Below are 19,944 nucleotides of genomic sequence, written 5' to 3'. Positions count from 1 at the left end.
GCTCGGCTCAGTTCACCTACCATAGCTCCCTGAACCAACCTATCATAACCGCCACCATCTCCATAACCTTCCACGAGGAGCCAGCTACTGGAGGTGGACGTCCTACCAGCGAGGAGCCAGCCATGGTCGAGGGAAGAACACACCGCGCTGAGGCAAAGCAGAACACTCCTCCGGACAAGAAAACTATGGAGGAGAAGGACTGTGACCATCAGGCGGAAGAAGACACAGGGGCAAAGCAGCAGGTAGAAGACGAGATGGATGCCACGTAGCCGACAGATGAATACAGGTGTTTCATCATTGAGGAACACCCGTCACGATAGCAGGACACTTGACCAGCCACACAACATGCCATGTGTCTTCGAGTCTAGGGTTTCGGGCATTATGTTATCTAGTTTTTCGGGGCTTTTTTGAAAAACTTGTTGCCATTTGTATTTTTTTTTTGATGATTTTTTGAAAAATTGGTTAGACACTGTACTTAAATGTTGGTTTCCCCTGCATGGGCAACAAGATAATATTTGCAATTTCATGTTTGAACTGGACTGGTTTCCCATTATGGGCAGTCACAATGCTGTTTTGCCATTATATGCCTTCTATGGCACGGACAGGCAAAGGCCAAAGCCTCAGTGTATCATTATTTTATAGTAATAGAATTTAGCTTAATTTAGAAAAAAAAAATTGCACTGGTTCCTAGGATTTCAAAAATAATAAAAGGACTTTTATCATATCAATGTGTTAAAAAAGTTAGCGCACTGATAAGTTATCTCAAGCGTTGCACATTACTCATACACATTCTAGTGCATTTTACTATGAAATGTACCAATATTTGGAAAAAAAAATGAAATAAAACACATGTTTACTTTTTTGAAATTAAAAAATGACAAGTAATTGATTTTTCAAAATCTAATTTCATAAAGTATTTTAAATAGTAAGAAGCTATTCACTATTTCACTATTTTTCCCAAAATTTTAAGGAAGGGATTTGCAAGAGAGACATACTAAGAGCACTATGGAGCAACAAAATACTTTGGAATAATAGACCTATTTAGAAGATCCTAATTTGAAAAGTATGGCGATTCACTCAAAATCATTCATAGTAAAAAATTTAAATTTTACTGTTGATTTTACTAATAAAATTTTTACAATTTATGTTAGATTTAATTTAAAGAGAGATTTGCCAGAAATAAATATTGGGAGCACTATGGAGCAGCAAAATAATTTGGAACAATCAAACTACTTAAAAGATCAAAATTTGAAAGGTATGGTGATTCACTCAAAACCTTTCATAGTAAATTTTTTAAATTTTACTCTTGATTTTACTAATATAATTTTTTAAAATTTCTATTAGATTTAATTAAAACTCAGAAAAAAACAAAAACCATGCATAATAAAAAATTTACTATTGAATTTACTAATATATATATATATATATATATATATATATATATATATATATATTATTTTTAACCTAAAACCAAACAACCCTGCTCATTTTTTTTTAAAACAACTTTTGTTTATCGGTGCACCATGTTTTATATAACGCATTGGTGGGCCTATGACAAATAGCACTTTTAAGTGAAACAAACTTGTGCTAATTTTTTATGTTTTAATTATTTACTGTGATGGTGGTGCCTTTATCGTTACCTATCGCACTATCATAATTTAAAGTTATTTAAAAGAATAATTTTTGTTGTGAGCACTCAATAATTAAATGCCTGGTCCATTTACTAAATTAAACGCACCGGTTTGTTTATTCACATAAGCGCATTGATTTCCAAAGCCAGTTTTGGCTTAAAATTATGTGATTTATTTATAAAATATATTTAATGGCTTCTGTATTGAATGGTACAGTTTGTATAAAAAAAATGTCTGAGAAGTGGTCAAGTAGTAAAAATACCGATTGACAGAATGATAACACATCCAAAAAAGTAGAAACGATAAGTTCTTTGTAAATTCTTTAAAAATTTAATATGTTTGAACTATATTTAAGTTTAACTAATATATATTGATTAATGTATGTCACGCAAAGCCATAAAATGAGGAAGCTTGATAAGATTATTTTTTATCTAAGTGTAGAAGAGCGTAAAATCTTGATGGAAAAAATGTAGAAGGATGAATCAGGTGAATGAAAACAAAGTATTCAATATGAGTTTTTTTTTTTCTTTTGAATGTTCATTAATAATATACTTAAGAATATTAGATAAAATGTTTTGAAGAATCTATTAATTCACATATGTTTAATGTTATATAGGGACCAACAACTAAGGAAAAAAATGTCGTTCTAAGATTTATTTTTTATAGAACATCTGAATGGCGATAAATTGGTCCTTAGTAGATCTAGAGTGGTGATGGAGGTTAATGAAAGGGGGCAATTTTTTCACAAAACTACGAGGGATATAGTGGAACAAATGTATAGACGTACAATCCACTTACAATATAGAAATCAATCCAATGATTCCAAGAACCAAGTTATATTAAAACTACATGAAGCGTTTCCAAAGCAATGGTCAATGAGCCCTGTCAAACTTGCAATAGCAACAACATACAATAGCAAAAAAAAATCATTCAAAAAGTAATATTCCTAATTAATTTTTTTTAGAATATATGTATATATTACTACAAAGCATTTATTTATTAATATCAAATTTATTATATTTAGTTTTCATGTATCAATATAAAAATATTTTTATTACTTTTTCACGAAGATTATGAAAATTCCAAAGGATCAATGAGATGATATCTAAAACATGCCAGTAGGAATGTCCAAAAAAGTGTATGAGGAGATGGTCAAAGAAATTGACAAAATTGCATCACAAGAGGAGCCATCTCAACAACAACGTGCTTCAAATGTGTGTAATCATTGAATTTTCTATTAGGTACATACAACCAATTAATTTAGCATTAAATATTAATTTTCAAGTATTTTCTTGCATAAAATAATACAAAATGGAACCCATTCAAGACATAAAATAGGACGACAAGGAAGAAAAGGGTTGATATCAAAGTTCGTAATTAATTGTTAATATTTCCTTATAACAACTTTAGATTTTATTTTTTGTATATTTTAAGTTGTTTTACAACAACTATCCTTGAATGTCTTCAAATAGGTGCTAACATATAAAGAAGGGCCATCAAAAGAATTGATTGACATTGGGTTAAATATGGATTGTGAGTATAGGTTGGCATATCAAAAATTAGTTGTGGAATTTATAGGTATTTATGTTGTTTTAATTCTCTGAGTTTATAATTAATAGAAAAAAAAAAAAATATATATTAAATCTATGACTTATTATGGGGTATAAAATTTGTAGGAAACAAAGTATGGAACTATGCCAACAAAAAGGTTGTTGAAAGAAGGCATGAGATTTGGTTTTGAAAGAATATGTATAATTCAAGACTCACTTATCGCTATGGTATATTTTTTTTTTCGATTTGCGTTGATGTATATTGTTTGTTTCAATTTTCATTATTGTCACCAATGTAGATACACTCATTTCTTTATTTTCATGTTTATGTATGGAACTTGAAGAAGACAAAAACAATCGATGAAATCAAAAAAACATTTTTGTAAATAACCTAAGTCATGGAAGTAAATCGATCACTAATAACAGTTCTAATGAAGAATGATGATCTATTTGGATATCAATGCAAGCTGTGTTTTTTTAAAGTAACTGTCTGTGAAAATCAGACATTTTGTTTAATGTAATGGATAGTGTCCCAATTGAAAGACAAGGGGTTACCAATAACTATATCATTTTGTATGACAAAGTGCCTCTTATTCATATATAATAAAATACTTTTTAATTTATTCTATAGAGTTGTCCAATGTCGTTATAAAATGTTACACCACTAATTAAATACATGGATGATTAAATATTATATGAAAGAGATGTGAAATCTAATGATATAACAAATTAATCTAAACATCATATACAAATTCACAAATCAAAATTTATTCTATGTGAATATTATTATAATATATATGACAATTTTTCGATGAATAATGGATTTTAAAAATTACAATAATTGCACTGTCATGGGTCGATGGTTCTAAAAAAAGAAAATGGATTGCTGGATATTATACATTAATGTTCACTGCTTTGAATACAAATATTTCAGCAACAATATTTATATTATAAGAAGAAATATTTCAGAAGAAATTACATCAAAGAATATATGTTGATGCATTTTGATCCAACTAGTGTGGTTTATAGTTGGGACAAGATGAAGAATCATATCAAGGCAGAAGGTTTAATAGACGAAAATATCCTTCCAGTGGATATAAAGAAACGGCTACAGAGGACTTGGTCAAAAAATAAGGAAAATATTCTAAACAATATTTAAATAATCAAGTCAAACGAATATCAATAAATATTAATATTATTTTACCATAAATTAGAAATATTTTTGACGAAACTAGGAAATTTAATCTTTTAATTATGATTTAATATATATATATATATATATATATATATATATATATATATATATATATATATATATCAAAATATAAATTAAGCTCCTAGATTACAAACTAACTTATAAATTAAATAATTAAATATATATAAAATAAGATCGTAGATTACAAACTAATCGTTGACACTAGTATCCCATACAAAAGAATGGTATCCCATACAAAATCTCGATGGATATAAAAAAGAAGTATGCACCTGTGTGTTATATTACCTAAAGGCACTAATACAACATGAATTTTTCACATGGCCCGATGGGTTTTATGAATACTAGAGCACCGAGGTGTTCGAAAAAAATTAGCACTGAGTTGTTATACTTTTCAAGCACTTGTATTGTTTTCATTTAATTCCCCAATGCATTGTATAATAGATTGTACGTCTCGATGCATTGTAATTCTTATAGCACAAATGTTTTCATAGATCCAACATCCTAGTGCATTATTCAAATTAATAACATCGACTATTTCATATTACTAGCACACCAATGTTTCTATATAACTCATAAGCATAGATGTCATAAACTTTAAAAAAGCATCGAGTTTGCAAGATTTTTTTGCGTGCCACAATGTCATTCCTAAAAAGCATGGTCTGAGGCATTTGTTGAAGACATAAGTATGAGGGTGGTATAATTTCCATGCATTAGTGTTGTTTGCATTCAAAGCCCTTGTGCATGGTATCATAGATTATTCGAGCCAGTGCATTTTTATTGTTAAAGCACCAATGCTTTTATAAAGATGAAACGTTGGTGCTCCAAATGTTTTTTTCCATCCTCGGTGCTTTTATTTAAATTGATATCACATGTGCTTTCATAGTGGTAGCACACTGATGCTTATTTTTCCATTAAGAACACTACTAAAAAACATCTGCTAAAACCTTCGATCACCCATATTTTTTTAGTTGTGTTAAAGCTCTATTATCAGCTCCATTAAAACATCTACTACAACAAATGGATGTTGTAGCGAAGCTTTTTTTGACTATTTTTGCAAATTTTATAATACTAAAAACCTCAATTATAACCTACGCTATAAGGTATTTTCCTTGTAGTCTTTTAAGAATGGTTATGAGTGGGGTCACAACTTAGCCATAGTTGTGAATAAATTTTCTATACTATCTAGCTAATTGTATGAATCCCATTAATATTATGATGTTTTGAAGAGTGGGGCATGTTTTAATGGCTTCCATATGTTGCAGTTTGGCTTTGATCCTCTCTTAAGAAATTACACACCCTAAATATTCCAATTCTTTCTTAGTTTAAATGCACACTTACTAAGATCCCTTGGCATATAATTGAGTCTCTTCTAATGTTTCAAGAACCATGCCTCAATAAGATATGTGATTAGGATAGGTCTTCCTATAAATCATAGTGTCATAAAAAACACTATAACATACCTCCACAAGTACAACTTGGAGATTTTATTCATAATTCTTTAGAAATGAGGGGGGTCATTGGTTAAGCCAAATGGTATATCTAGGAACTCAAAGTGATCAATGTGATCTCTAAATGTTTTTTTGGGAACATACTCCTCTTATATAATATTTGATGATAAATAAAACAAAGATCAAGTTTGGAAATGTAGAAGCCCCATGGAAACATTTAATTTTTTTTCAAAGTTTATCCCTTTTGGACTATTTGACCTATAACTCTCTATGTGAACTCCTTTGCTTTTGGAATGTAAGTAATTGATATACTAGACCTTGCAACAAAATGTTTATTTACATTTTTCACCTTACTTGATGTTATAGAATAATTTGAAACCATCATGTCCAAAATGCTCAAATAGCCATCATATTGATTGTCTATGATTAGTCCCTTTTCAACTATCTTACATGTAACTCTCTAAGTCAACTCCTTTTCTTTTGGAATGTGAGCAATTGATATACTAGACCTTTCAGGGAAATGTCTATTTACATTTTTCACCGTACTTGATGTCATAGAATAATTTGAAACCATCATGTCCAAAATGCTCAAACAGAAATCATATTGATTATTTATTGTTAGTTCTCCTTTGGAAGCATGCATAAAGAGAAATTTCTACAAACCACATGCTTTTACCCTTTAGAAAATGGTTGTATACATGCCCTTTCTCTTCACAAAACACATGTACCTTAAAAAGTGCAAATTTTTTTTTTTTTTTTTTGATAATTAGATGCTCTTGATGACCTATACCTTCCGAAAACCTAATACAAACTACCTCAACCAACTCATGAGGGTATAAAAATAGGTTGAGTGTTGGAGGAGAGCCTGGAACTCAAAAATTTAGCAAAGCTAGCATAGTGTTATAATCATGCTAGAGGAGTTAGAGGTGAGTAATATGCATAGCCTTTATGACCTTCTACCAAACACAAACCCCTTTTTTCTAAATAAAACCTTGGATTTGAGGCCTATAATATCCCTATTTTTCAAAATCTCTTCCTTAGAGAAGTGTCAAAATCTAGGAGCTATGTTAATTGTCTTAGGATTAGATGAACTTAGATGGTAGCAAGACATTAGGTATAACTATACTTTGTTGTTCCATCTATAAAAAGAATATCTATCTTCTTTTCTTCAGCCAAATGTAGTTGTTCTTATTCAACATTGATTTCAATTTGTGTTTGGCTATGTGAAATGAATTTTCTAATTAGTTAGCTAGAATTGGTTATCTTCATACTTACATTTTTATAGTTGATCACATTAATAAATGTATCTCTTTATGTGTAGAATTTATGATTAAATTAATGATCAACATGGCAAGATCAATGCTAGAGTTTTATCTCAAAGTAACTTTCAATAGAAGGTATGTCATTTATCTAACCAAAAGTTTGATATAACAAGTACTTGGTGTCCAATTTAAGAGGGGCAAGTCTTCTAGTCTTCAAACTTCTCTCTAATAATTTATCCCTAACTACTAGGTAATTGTTTCTATAATAGATCTATTGACCACTCTAGGGGGAACTCCTTGAATTATTCTCATTAGGGTGTCCTTTATTGTTTGATGTCTCATTGTTTTCACCCTTTCATAATTCTTCTTATTAATACCTCACTTGCATTCTTATATGCTAGTTTTCAGGGAATTTTTTATGGTCTCTATGAATCTTTCTATCTAAAATAGGGTCCATATACACTTCCCGTCATAGATAGAGCATGGACACACTTGTGGTCTTCGTAATATGTTCATTTACACACCACCTAGATTTAACAAAGGTCTTAGTACCTCCTATAACACATAACTTCATAGTTTTATCCCTTTCCCCTCCTTTTTTAGTTGGTTTTCGACTAGGATAAAGGTTTTGGATCTACAATGAATAAAGTATATTCCTTGTTTTGTAATTTTTCATGTACATTTAGAGTTCCTTTTTTAGAAAGAGAAAAAAACTTTTTCTTTGCTTCTCTCTTTTACTTCCCCCAGATTTCTAGTAGTTCCTTTGAATTACGTTTCTCCTTGATGTTGTTTGATTGGTAGGATCGCATCGTAATAGTTTCAAAAGAGAAAAAAGAAACATAAGTAGGACTCGAATTTCATAGTATTATGAATTTTTTAAATAAATCCTCATGTTTAATGATTGATAGAGAACTAGTTCATTGAAGGATAAGTGTAAAATGGAAAATTTTCCAATGTTCTTAAGTTTCTAGTTTAAAGTGTCTAAAAACATCATTAGTTGCACTTTAATTTCCTTGGTAATCAACATCCCTTAAAATTAATGGTTAATTTTGAAATCAACTAGAACTTTCTTTTTTTAGAAAAAAACTAACATAATCTAATAATTAGATCCTTATTGTATTATTAGAAAGAAAAATCCCCAAGGCTACAAAACAAACCAGGAACTAATTAATGAGTGGAAAATCCATTAATATTTAAAGATACTTGCCAAGAAAGTTCCTATAACATAGATGTCAAATACTAGGTTAAGTTGGTTCAAGTGTTTAGATTATCTAATGACGATTGGATTAATGGGTTATGCATGTATTGGTTTTTTAGTTAAAATGGAAAGTATTTAGAGTGACACTATTTCCTCTAACGTTTCATGCCTAAGACTTAGTTCTATGTTCCCTATCTATATATATATATATATATATATATATATATATATATAGATAGATATATATATATATATATATAATATTGACTAATGATTATTCTACCCAATTATCAATGGTGGTATCTTTAGTTTTCTTTTTTAAGGATCTTTTCCTATGTGACTATAACTGGGAAATGCTTGTGGTACTTGAGATAGACACATAAAGTCTGTTTGAATTCCCTTGGAGGTGGCAATCGTCATGAGTTTCACCTTTGATTATTGTTGTGTAGAAATTTGGTAGAAATGCAACAACTCAAGAAACTTATTCTAAAATCATGAGACATAATTGTACTTTACTGATATGCACAATGAAATTCACAATTTAGAATAACATGCATAGACATGCAATAAGAAAACCATAAATACACAGGGATTTCAAGGGAAACCCAACTGGGAAAAACCCCTCAAGCCCCTTTGCATTAATCAGATGAATAGATAATCTATTACAATTGCTAGCTCAAGATCTGAGCTCAACTTGAAAAAGAATTATTGTTCTCACTGCTCAATGTATAAATCTAGCCAACACTTAGCCACATATCAGCTCACGTAGCCTTTTATTTATGCATATCAGCTCACTTAGCCTCCTATTTCCTTGCATAAATCCTAATGAAATTAGGCTCTATTATTTAGGAATTTCTTCCAAATTGATTGTGTGATTCTCAAGGATTGATCATTGATTGCATGCAACACTTGTACACTCAAAACTAGTCTACGACTAATGTTAGACTACCTCGTCATCTCCACTTCAACTGGGGAACTTGAATTCCCTGCATGTTTGCTAATTTACGTTGATTGATTAGCTAACTAACAGATCTCTACATTAGACTTATGTCCCACAGCACAACTGACCTTCAACTGAAAATAAATGAACTAGATTACTAAAATTTAGCAATCACACTGCATAACTGAACTCTAAGTCCTATTACTCAAATTTATTGAGCTAACTGAGTAACAAGATCCTTGCCACACTAGTTAATTGCCTCCAAGTTGTCCTGTTGATGTGGAAATTCGATTTACTCAATTTGAATAAGGGTAAAGTCAAATTGAGCCTTTCTTGCTACATTTTTTGAACATGTTATGTGAATGTTACCATAACTATCTTTCACACCTTCATTATCTGGACTTAGGCCTTAATCATCCTTAACTAACTTCTACAAGGTTATTCAATAACTCTTCAGTAATTTGGATCTAGGTCCCAATCACCTTAGAATCATATTCAAAAGAGTGGTTTGATTATTGATTCATATTTGGAACATGGTAAAAGTTTATCCACAATATTATATTCATCATGTCAACATTTCGAACCCCAAAGGGGGTTCATCATTAGGACCAAAAATGGTAGATTATGAATGATTGTTCTTTGAGAGAAGAATCCTCTGACCAACATATATATAAACCTAATTAATCCTAAATAGTGAAAGTCGACTTAACCTACATATATTAATTTAATTTTTATTATTATTTTATTTATGTCAATTTTAATTTATTTTTTCTTTAATTATTTATTTTAATTTAATTATTCTAATTATAATTATTTTAGTAAATTAATTCTTAATTCTTAATAGATATAATAAACTATTTAATTGTTTTAGTTCATTAATTAATTAATTAATTTAATTGATTAATCAATTAATCAATTAATATAATTTAATTAATTAATTAACATAATTAATATAATTAATTTTTGTTTTGATGATTTTATATTTCTTTTTCTTTTTATGTTAATTTATTTTTAATTAATTAAACCCTAAGTATCTAATTGATAAATAAGTAACCCATTTAATTTATTTAATTAATAAATAAATAAATTTAATTGATTTATCATTTTTTTTTCGAATGTTAATTTATAAAACTAATTTTACTGTAATCTATAGTCATTAGATAAATTTTTATTTTGTTATATTGGTTATTATTAATTAATTAATTAATTTTATTTTATTTTTATTTTGGGGAGAAACCAGTGATACTAAGCTACAAAATATTTGGAGGGATTTATTTGTCTAATGAGGGGAAGCCAATTTCCACTAATCTCGCTCCCATTGTCCCTGTTGAGGTTCTGAGGAAATTTCATGATTTCGATGGCCTCTCTGATTTTCCTCTTTTGATAATGATCCTCTCTTGCAATGATTTTGGCGTCTTCTAAACATACATGATGTTTGGTTTTGGATGAGTGTTCCGTAAGGGCTGATGTATGGGATCTCCCATTCTTAATATCAGCTTTGTGCTCTTTAAGTCTTGTTTTCAGAGATCATCATGTTTCCCCAATATAACTCTTGCCACATGAGCAATCAATCTTGTACACACCCTTGAGTTGTTGATGATCTATGTTATCCTTGACTGATCTCATCATTTGCCTAATTGTTCTACATGTTGTAAACTGAGTGTTTATGTCCTTCTTTTTTAAAATTTTTGCAATCTTATCCGTAATCCCCTGAATGAATGGGAGGTAAACTTTCCCACAATTTTCTTTTCTTTTTTCCCCAAGATCGCTAGGGAGGACCTTATCCTGAGCTCTTTTTATAGCTTTATTAATATTAAACTCCTTGTATCCTATGTTTTTGAAAACAGAGGTTCAGTGTTTGATTTCTTCATTTAGGTGATCAGGGTCAGAAATTCTAAGAGCCCTAACAACCAGAGTGTTTAAGACACCAAATTTTTGAGATGGATGATGGTATGAGTCAGCATGTAGATAGCTATCCGTATGTGTTTTCTTCCTATAGACCTGGTGTCCCAAAGTACCATCCTCTTTTCTACTGATCAAGACATCTAGAAAGGGGATTTTTATGTTTTCTTCAAGCTCCATAGTAAACTTGATTTCGGAAGAAATAGAGTTAAGATGATTGAAAAACTTCTCCAGCTCAGCCTTGCCATGAGTCCATTTTAAGTTGGTGTCATCAACAAATCTTTTCCACCAAGTTGGTTTCAAAGGGTATGAGTCAAGGGCTTCTCTTTCAAAGTACTCCATGTATAAGTTGGCAAAAATAGGTGAGAGTAGGAATCCCATGGTGAATCCTGATATTTGTTCATAATAGTGGTCTTGAAAACTGAAAAAGGTGGACTGTAAACAAATTTCTGCAAGTTTTGCTATTTCAGGATCTGTGGCTATCTTTATAACATGAACAACTTCATCTAGAGGGATCTTTGTAAACAAAGAAACCATGTCAAAACTAACCAGAATATCATCCTTATCCACCCTTTCATTCTTAATAAGTTTTACAAAATCATTTGAGTCTTTTATAAAAGAGTTTGTGTTACCAACTAGAGGTTTCAGAATCTTAGCCACATACTTAGCTAATTCATAAGTAGAAGAACCAATGGTGTTGACTATAGGTCTAAGAGGGACCCCCTCCTTATGGATTTTTGGTAATCCATAGATTTGAGGTATAACCTCACAGGATGGAATCAACTTCTTTTTCATTTTATCTTCAAGGTTCGTTCCCATGATGGCATTCTTGACTTGTTTTATAACCCTAGGAATGGGGTTGGAGTTGATTTTCCTATAACTCCCGCAATTTAAATGTTCATTCATCTTATGAATGTAATCTTCCTTATCTAACACAACAGTTTCCCCTCCTTTATCAGCCTTAAGTACAACTATCTTTTCATTATTGCGAAGTGATTTAAGAGCATCTCGTCCTTCTTTATTTAAATTACTCTTTGGCTGCTTAGATTTCAACATAACAAGGGAACACTCTTGTCTTAATATCTCTTTATCATCCAATGAAAGGCCTTGAGTCCCATTCTCAATGTTACAGATGATGCTTTCAAATGGAATGTTCTTGGGGGAGACTGCAAATCCCAAGCCTTTGCTAAGCATATTAATTTCTTCAGGAGTGAGCATTAAGGATGAGAGATTAACGACTCTCTTATCAGGTAATAGTTTTGATTTAGGGACATTGGGATTACTGGAAACACTAAGAGCAGATCTATCATTATCACAGTTTTTAGGTTTTTCCCTAAATTTATTATCTACGCATGTCCTATCAGCACTGCCAATCTGAATGTTATTGTTATTATTCTTTCTGGTATCATTAACTAGGGGATTAAATCTACATCCTATATTAATTTCCGGAACGCATTTCTCATCTTCTATGTTTTTGCTGTCCCTTCCCTCATTGTCAAGGTACGTTGTAGTATTCACCCCATCCATGCTTGTTATGGCATCAGCGCTGTTGTTGTTCACAGTTTCAACATCAATCATGCCGCCGAGAGTGCCAACGCAGGAATAAACAAAATTTACATTACAATTAGCATAGGACTCAATGCAAGAACCAGATGTTACCATCAGCCCTTGCGGAACACTCATCCAAAACCAAACATCATGTATGTTTAGAAGACGCCAAAATCATTGCAAGAGAGGATCATTATCAAAAGAGGAAAATCAGAGAGGCCATCGAAATCATGAAATTTTCTCAGAACCTCAACAGGGACAATAAGAGCGAGATTAGTGGAAATTGGCTTCCCCTCATTAGACAAATAAATCCCTCCAATTCTTTTGTAACTTAGTATCATCATTGGTTTCTCCCCAAAATAAAAATAAAACAAAACAAAACAAAATAAATAAATAAATTAATTAATAATTAAAATTAATTAATAATAACCAATATAACGAAATAAAAATTTATATAATGGAGATTACAGTAACATTAGTTTTATAAATTAACATTTGAAAAAAATAATAATTTATAAATCAATTAAATTAATTAATTATTTAACTAAACCAATTAAATAGTTTATTATATCTATTATGAATTAATAATTAATTTACTAAAATAATTATAATTAGAATAATTAAATTAAAATAAATAATTAAAACAAAGATAAATTAAAACTGAAATAAATAAAATAATAATAAAAATTAAATTAATATATGTAGGTTAAGTCGGTTTTCACTATTTAGGATTAATTAGGTTTATATATAAGCTGGTTGGAGGAATCTTCTCTCAGTCATTCATAATCTACCATTTTTGGTCCTGATGATGGACCCCCATTGGGGTTCGAAACATCGATATGATGAATATAATACTGTGGATAATCCAGATCATACTACACCAAAAAACAACCACAGAAACTTAAAATCTAACATGGTAAAAGTTAATAAAAGAATATAATTAGAACATTTTATTTTATCTTTTTCAAGTTTTAAAATGCTAAATGAATGTTGACTATTTCATCTGTATGGATAAAATTGATAAACAAAACTGAAAATTCATAGAAACATAATTATTTCTTTCTCTAAATTACAAAAATAGACCACATCTATATTTATAATTAAAAAAAACATAATTATTTCTCTCTAAATTACCAAAAAAAACCACATCTATTATAATTAAAAGTATCTTCTAGTGTTTTATTTTATATATCTTCTAGAGTTTTATTTTATTTATAGAGATAAACTGTATAAATAAGTAAAACAGTGTCCAGCATTTAGAATGGATACTCCAACTTAAATCTTTGACATTTCATAATTTTGCACACTTTATCTTAAAAAATGGTACAAAATGTTATGCGTACCTATGAAGACCTCCATTCTCAAAAGCCTTATTTTAACTCTCCACATTTTTGTTTCTCTTTTTTAATTTATTGTAACTCTCCACATTTTTGTTTCTCCTTTTTAATTTTTGAAAACCTCCATTCTCAAAAGCCTTATTTTAACTATTCACATTTTTGTTTGTCTATCCATTTTATTTGAAAAAAAAAATAAATCAGATTCTTAAATTCCAACTCTAAAATCCACATATTTGGAAAAGCAATAATAAAGCTAAATAAATTGAATGCAAAATATAAACCTGCAAGCAAAAGTCAAACATAATTTTACAAACTAATTGCAATGTAACATACCTTTCCGCAGGTATAATAATTTTAAATTATACTATAGATTTATATATTTAAAAATACCATTTCGATAATTACGATCTCATTCATTTGAAAATGGAATATACCAAAAGCGAGAATGGAAGATACCAAAAATATACAAATGAGGAGATAATAAATACATCACAAATGTAAACACATAGATGGCATTATAGGCAAACAGTTCGAAGACCAATGGTTGATGACGGGGTGACATGTTTTGTCCACAAACAATTTCCTACGCCGAAAATGTGGAATACCCTGAAAAGAGAAGACCCACAAGAACGCAATGTGCCATGGACACGCCGCCACCAACATTTTGCGACGGCATCTTTCATCACTGCTATTTGGACCGCCTTCCTTTGCAAATGAGATTCATTGTTTGTGGATTGTCAGCAGGTTGTCCCTTCACAAACGAGATTCATTGTTTGTGGATTGCCAGCAGGTTGCCCCTTCACAAACGAGATTCATTGTTTGTGGAAGTCAAGAGATTTGAACGTGAAAAACAAGCGTGGCCTCAAAACTTCATAACCGCTATTCACGTCCCCATTTTATGGAGACTGTTTCTTTTGAGGCACTGGACATTCGGGACATTGACGGAGACGTCGGTCTTATCAGTCGGCATCTAAAATTATCGGAGACTGTTTCTTTTGAGACACTGGACATTCGGGACATTGACGGAGACGTCGGTCGGAACTTCGGAAGAAGGGAGTGTATCCGTTGACTTTGAATTGAAACACACTAGGTACGCATGTTCATTACTTCAAAAAGAAAAAAGTAGAAGGTGACCCTGGACATCAAGATTCCTTCCTGATAAGAACTTTGATTCGTGACTTATGTCTGGCAGCAGCCAGCAGGTTTCTAATATCACTTTTGGAAGGGTAGTTGGAGATGAAGGTATCCAAATTCAATGCGCGTAGCTGGCACAAGTATTTCAAAAATATTTCAAAATCTACTATCTATACCACCACCACCTGAATGACCATTTATCTAAACTTGATTTCTTCCTCTCAAATCGGAAGCCATCCGCTTAACGGATTGTTATATAATAATAAGATTTAACCTCAGCTTATTGATATAGATATGGTTATTGATATAGATATGGTGTTCTGAAAAAAAAAAGGTGTTTGTTTCCATATTTATATAAGAAAATTGGTAGTGTGGTAAATATTTGAAATTTAGATTTAATCTTAATATATAATGGATAATCTAGCATAAAGTATTTTTCATTTTTAGATCTAATCTTATATATAATGGATAATCTAGCATAAAGTGCTTTTCATTTTATCATTTTCAAGCTTTATGCTTTTCATTTTATCATTTTCAAGTGAGAGTCTTTCATCCCAAGAAGTTTTCGAAATTCACCAACACCCAATTTCACTATGAAGTTCATGAGAAAGAGATACTTTTGATTTTCAAGATTTGGGTTCATCACATGCTTATAATGCCTTATCTTCCTTCTTTCCCTCATCCCTCCTCCTTATTGTATGACAATTTCTCCTTAAAATTTGAAGTAATAATGTTTCTAATATTGTCTTTATTGTGCAACATGATCTCTTCATTTTATCCCCAATGGAGATCAGAGATCCTTATGTTATCTTCGCTTCAAACTAAGGTGTGTTTGTTAGAGTTTGAAGAAATTTTAGGAAGCCTCTTGTCCCATTTTGTTTAACCTCTTCTTGTACATTAGATGCCAAGTCATGGCCATGATATCAATGTGGGAAAGACTTGCTTCAATGAAGAGGATACGATAGGGTGTATTTCACTTAGTTTTGAGATGATAAGTTATAAACTACTTTTGGAGCTATTCTATTTTTCTCCATAACTATATGGAGATATTGCATCCTGAATCTCACATCCATAAAAACAAATAAGAGTTACTAGAGTCTCAAAGAATGGCATTTTTTGTCCCATACCTAAAGATATGTTGATTTACAATTATTTTCAATTCAATAATATACTTTCCATACTCCATTAATAATGTTATCAATGCTATAATTTTAGTTGACCTTGTGATGGATATTGATTCCAAAACATTGGTAGGAAGACACTTCCTCAAAGTTATTGTTACCGTATATAATAGTATCATATGTGAACATTTGCGATTTGATTATCATGACTTCTTTTTATTAGTATTAGCAATCATACCCATCTTGGAATAGGAATTATGGAGGATTCTTGGGTGCTTTCAAATATTGGGAGAAATCCTTGCTAAAAGAACAATATTATCAACACAAAGAAGAATTGTGATGACTATGCCAATAAGAGTTGGGACAACAAAAATTGTTACATCCAAACAATATTCTAACATATCAATTTATATGTGAAAAAGGGTTGGGAACAGAGGACACCCTTGATTGAGAACAATATTGCAATTTAATTTCTGTTGGGTAGCCCTCAATGGTACTAAACTTGGAAATGCCATTCTCATACAACCTTTCCATAACAACCCTCATCTCAAAAGGAACTTAATCTCTTCTAACATCTTCCAAATGTATAATAACACCTAGTTCCCTCAAGGGATTTTTAAAGGATATAGAATGTACCAACGTGACCTCTAAGGTTACTTTATAGAGATGGGGCTACCAAAATTTCTCTTCCTTCAACCACCTTAAAAGATACTTCTTGAGATTGTTGTCATATTTTGCACATTGAGGGCTTTCCAAGAATATAGATTCCATCAAAATTTAAATTATAGATCTATAGTTGTGTCCCTATAAATGATTACCTTCTTAAATCCATGCCAACATCTGTATTGTTTCTAAATGGTAGACACATGGCAATCTTTTTCCCCACAACACAATTGTATAATGCCACATCAACAATACATGACCGACTCATGGCAATCCTCTACCCATATGTTACCATCACATAGGGCCACATTTATAGATAGACATGACAACCCATCTGGTTACATATAGATTTGGGAAAATTCTTAATATCTCATTTAGAAAAGTTTTGAATCTTCACTAATTGAATTTTTGACCTTCTAGATAGACCTAGATCTTTGATTTCATTTTCTCAGTCTTAAATGTCTATTCTAAATTTGTTAGATTTGCACTCGTCAATGGCCAATATCTCGATTTAGGAAAAGTCCAAAAGTCCCCTCTTTACAGAAATTCACATTTCTAGATTTATGTTATCTTAAACATTTGCTAACCCACATCATCTACATGGTGGCCACTACCTTGGCCTCCACCTCAGAACTACTACAACTCTATTCCATGTTATCACCATACCATGTTATTATCCATCAATGTGGGTAAAAGTCCGTCTCATCTAGATATTCAGTTTTATTAAGTTTTATGGATTCCTTAGGATCCATAGAGGTCCTTAAAAATTCAAAAAACCCAATTTCACTTAACTTTGTATTTTTGAAATTTAAAATTCCACATCACTTGTGATGATAAGTGACACCTATATTACCATGTTGACTCTTCCATACTACAACACCACATCATCATGTTGTTTCGGCTAGAAACATCTATTAGAGGAAATTTCATCCTAAAAGTGGCCTCCTAAGAAAAAATAATAAAATAATAATTAAAATAATAATATAAGAGTTATGAATTGTGGAGGGACAAGAAGAAAACTAATTTTTTTTAATTGTATTTTTTGCTTATATCCTTATATGCTTAGTAGAATTTCAAGTGTAGACACTCATCGCATGCGGAATTCAATTCCCCATCTAACGAGTACCCATTATCCATACTTTTGAGAATATCTACAATGATAAAAATTGAATATACATTAAAAAAACATGTTCAACACGTTTTTTAATGTATCTTAAATTTTTATCAAGGTGGGTCTTCTAAAAAAATATGCATAATGGATACTCACTAGATGGGGAATTTAATTGTGCATCCAACGAGTGTCTACACTTGAAATTTGAGTAAACCTATAAGGAGATAAGCGAAAAATACAATTAGAAAAACTAGTTTTTCTTCTTTTCCCTCCAAAATATTTACATGTACCTTTTTCTAAATTTAAAGGATTTTGATTGGTTTACATGTTATGACATGGAAATTACATGAAAATTTCATGGGGACTTTTAGGCTCAAATTTCCTCTAATCATTCTGACATGTCACCCAAACTTGTCCTTTGTGCCACATCATCTTGACATGTCAGTGTGCCACATCAAATCCTACCTACCCACAAGGCTTAGAAGTGCTCATTCCAACTCAAAATAATCCTCTACATGGTCTATTGCATTTGCATATAAAACTAGCTTTTCTAAAATCTTTGCCATATAAGTCTCCATATTTTCGAATCCTTTGTAACTATAATTTTTGAGTTCCAATGCCTTTGAGTTCCCATGTTGAGGGTTTTGGAATATGGGCCATTCAACATCCAAGATTTTCATTAATTCCATTTATAAGAATTTATATATGTAACACCCTATTAACTCCTAGTTTATGATTGTAGTTATGAACTAGTGTCGCTATAAATTGCAATGTAGATGCTTTGGTGATTTCAAAAAATTATGGAAATATTCTATCTATTTGCATTTCATTAAGTATAAAATATTATCAACCAATTAACTAAATGGTGGAGCACTACTACTAGCCGTGATACCATAAGCGGGAGTTTGTGGAGGGGTTGTAAAATCGTCTTGCATGTTAAGAAACTAGCCATAATAAAAAGCACATATGACCAAAATATCAAATTTTGAATTTGACAATATTTCCCTCATTCCCATTTCCACAGAATTATTTAATGAATGGAATGGGTAGTTGAGTATCCAACCACTCATAGTGATCGAAGCACAAAGATGGAGTAGGAAACTAAAGATTCTTAGAGATGGGCATAGCTAGTACGTATCTCGAGTTCTAAGATTGGGCACCAAGCATGAGTTGGAATTGTGCAAGGTAATTATTGAAATATTGTGAAGAGTTATAACAAATAACTTGTTGATAAGGCATCAATGCTGGCCTCTTTTGGTTGATGAAGCATACTAACTTTGTAACACCCTCAACCAGGAACCCATCACATGATATGTACAAATGTACGTGTGACATTAGGCTGATGAGCTTTAAACTCATTGAGGCTTATATAATTTTGTATGTATATACATGCTAGGCCAATGGGATAAGCTATAAGAATGGTTAAGGCTAATGTGCCTATGTAATGGGTCTAAGGATCATTATTATTAGGTTGGTGAGCCGAGATATAATTAATTTTGTTGGTAAGCCGAGACTTACTTTTGGGTGGTGTCTATGTGTTGGGGACGGTGTGCCCACATGTATATGCTTCTATATGCTATAAGACTAGAAAGTCTAATGTGGTAAATATGTTTAACTTATGTATACTAATAAAAACATGATGGATGTAGAAGGAATCCGATGAAAAGAGTATGGCGGGCCGAGACTCCATTGCTAGAAAAGGATCCTTGAAGAAAAAATATATTATAATATTATAACATAATATTATAATAATAAATAAAGGAGAAACTACGTATTTAAAAGTTTGTTCTCCCCTATTCAATGGGAGTTAGTTATTTAGTGAGATTGGATACCCAGGATGGTAGCAAAAACTCCTAAAGCCTCAGAGCTAAGACTATCCATGT

The 19,944-nt window shown here is 31.1% G+C and overlaps 1 protein-coding gene across 1 annotated transcript in view; it reads right to left on the bottom strand.

Annotated features, from left to right (window-relative positions):
* Positions 1 to 12,809, bottom strand: part of LOC149147653 (uncharacterized) — a 198,020-nt gene extending 185,211 nt beyond the window's left edge. The window contains exon 1 of the mRNA XM_089441908.1: positions 11,697 to 12,809. Coding sequence (XP_089298034.1) covers positions 11,697 to 12,809 — 1,113 coding nt within the window. The remainder of the gene's footprint in view (positions 1 to 11,696) is intronic.
* Between the last annotated feature and the right edge of the window lie 7,135 nt (positions 12,810 to 19,944).

Source organism: Pinus tabuliformis, chromosome 9 (genome assembly GCF_031772625.1).
Source record: "Pinus tabuliformis cultivar Carrire ecotype Pingquan chromosome 9, CPIR1, whole genome shotgun sequence".
In the NCBI taxonomy this organism is placed as follows: Eukaryota; Viridiplantae; Streptophyta; class Pinopsida; order Pinales; family Pinaceae; genus Pinus; species Pinus tabuliformis.
The sequence above is the reverse complement of the archived record's forward strand: the minus strand, read 5'-3'. Positions and strand labels throughout refer to the sequence as shown.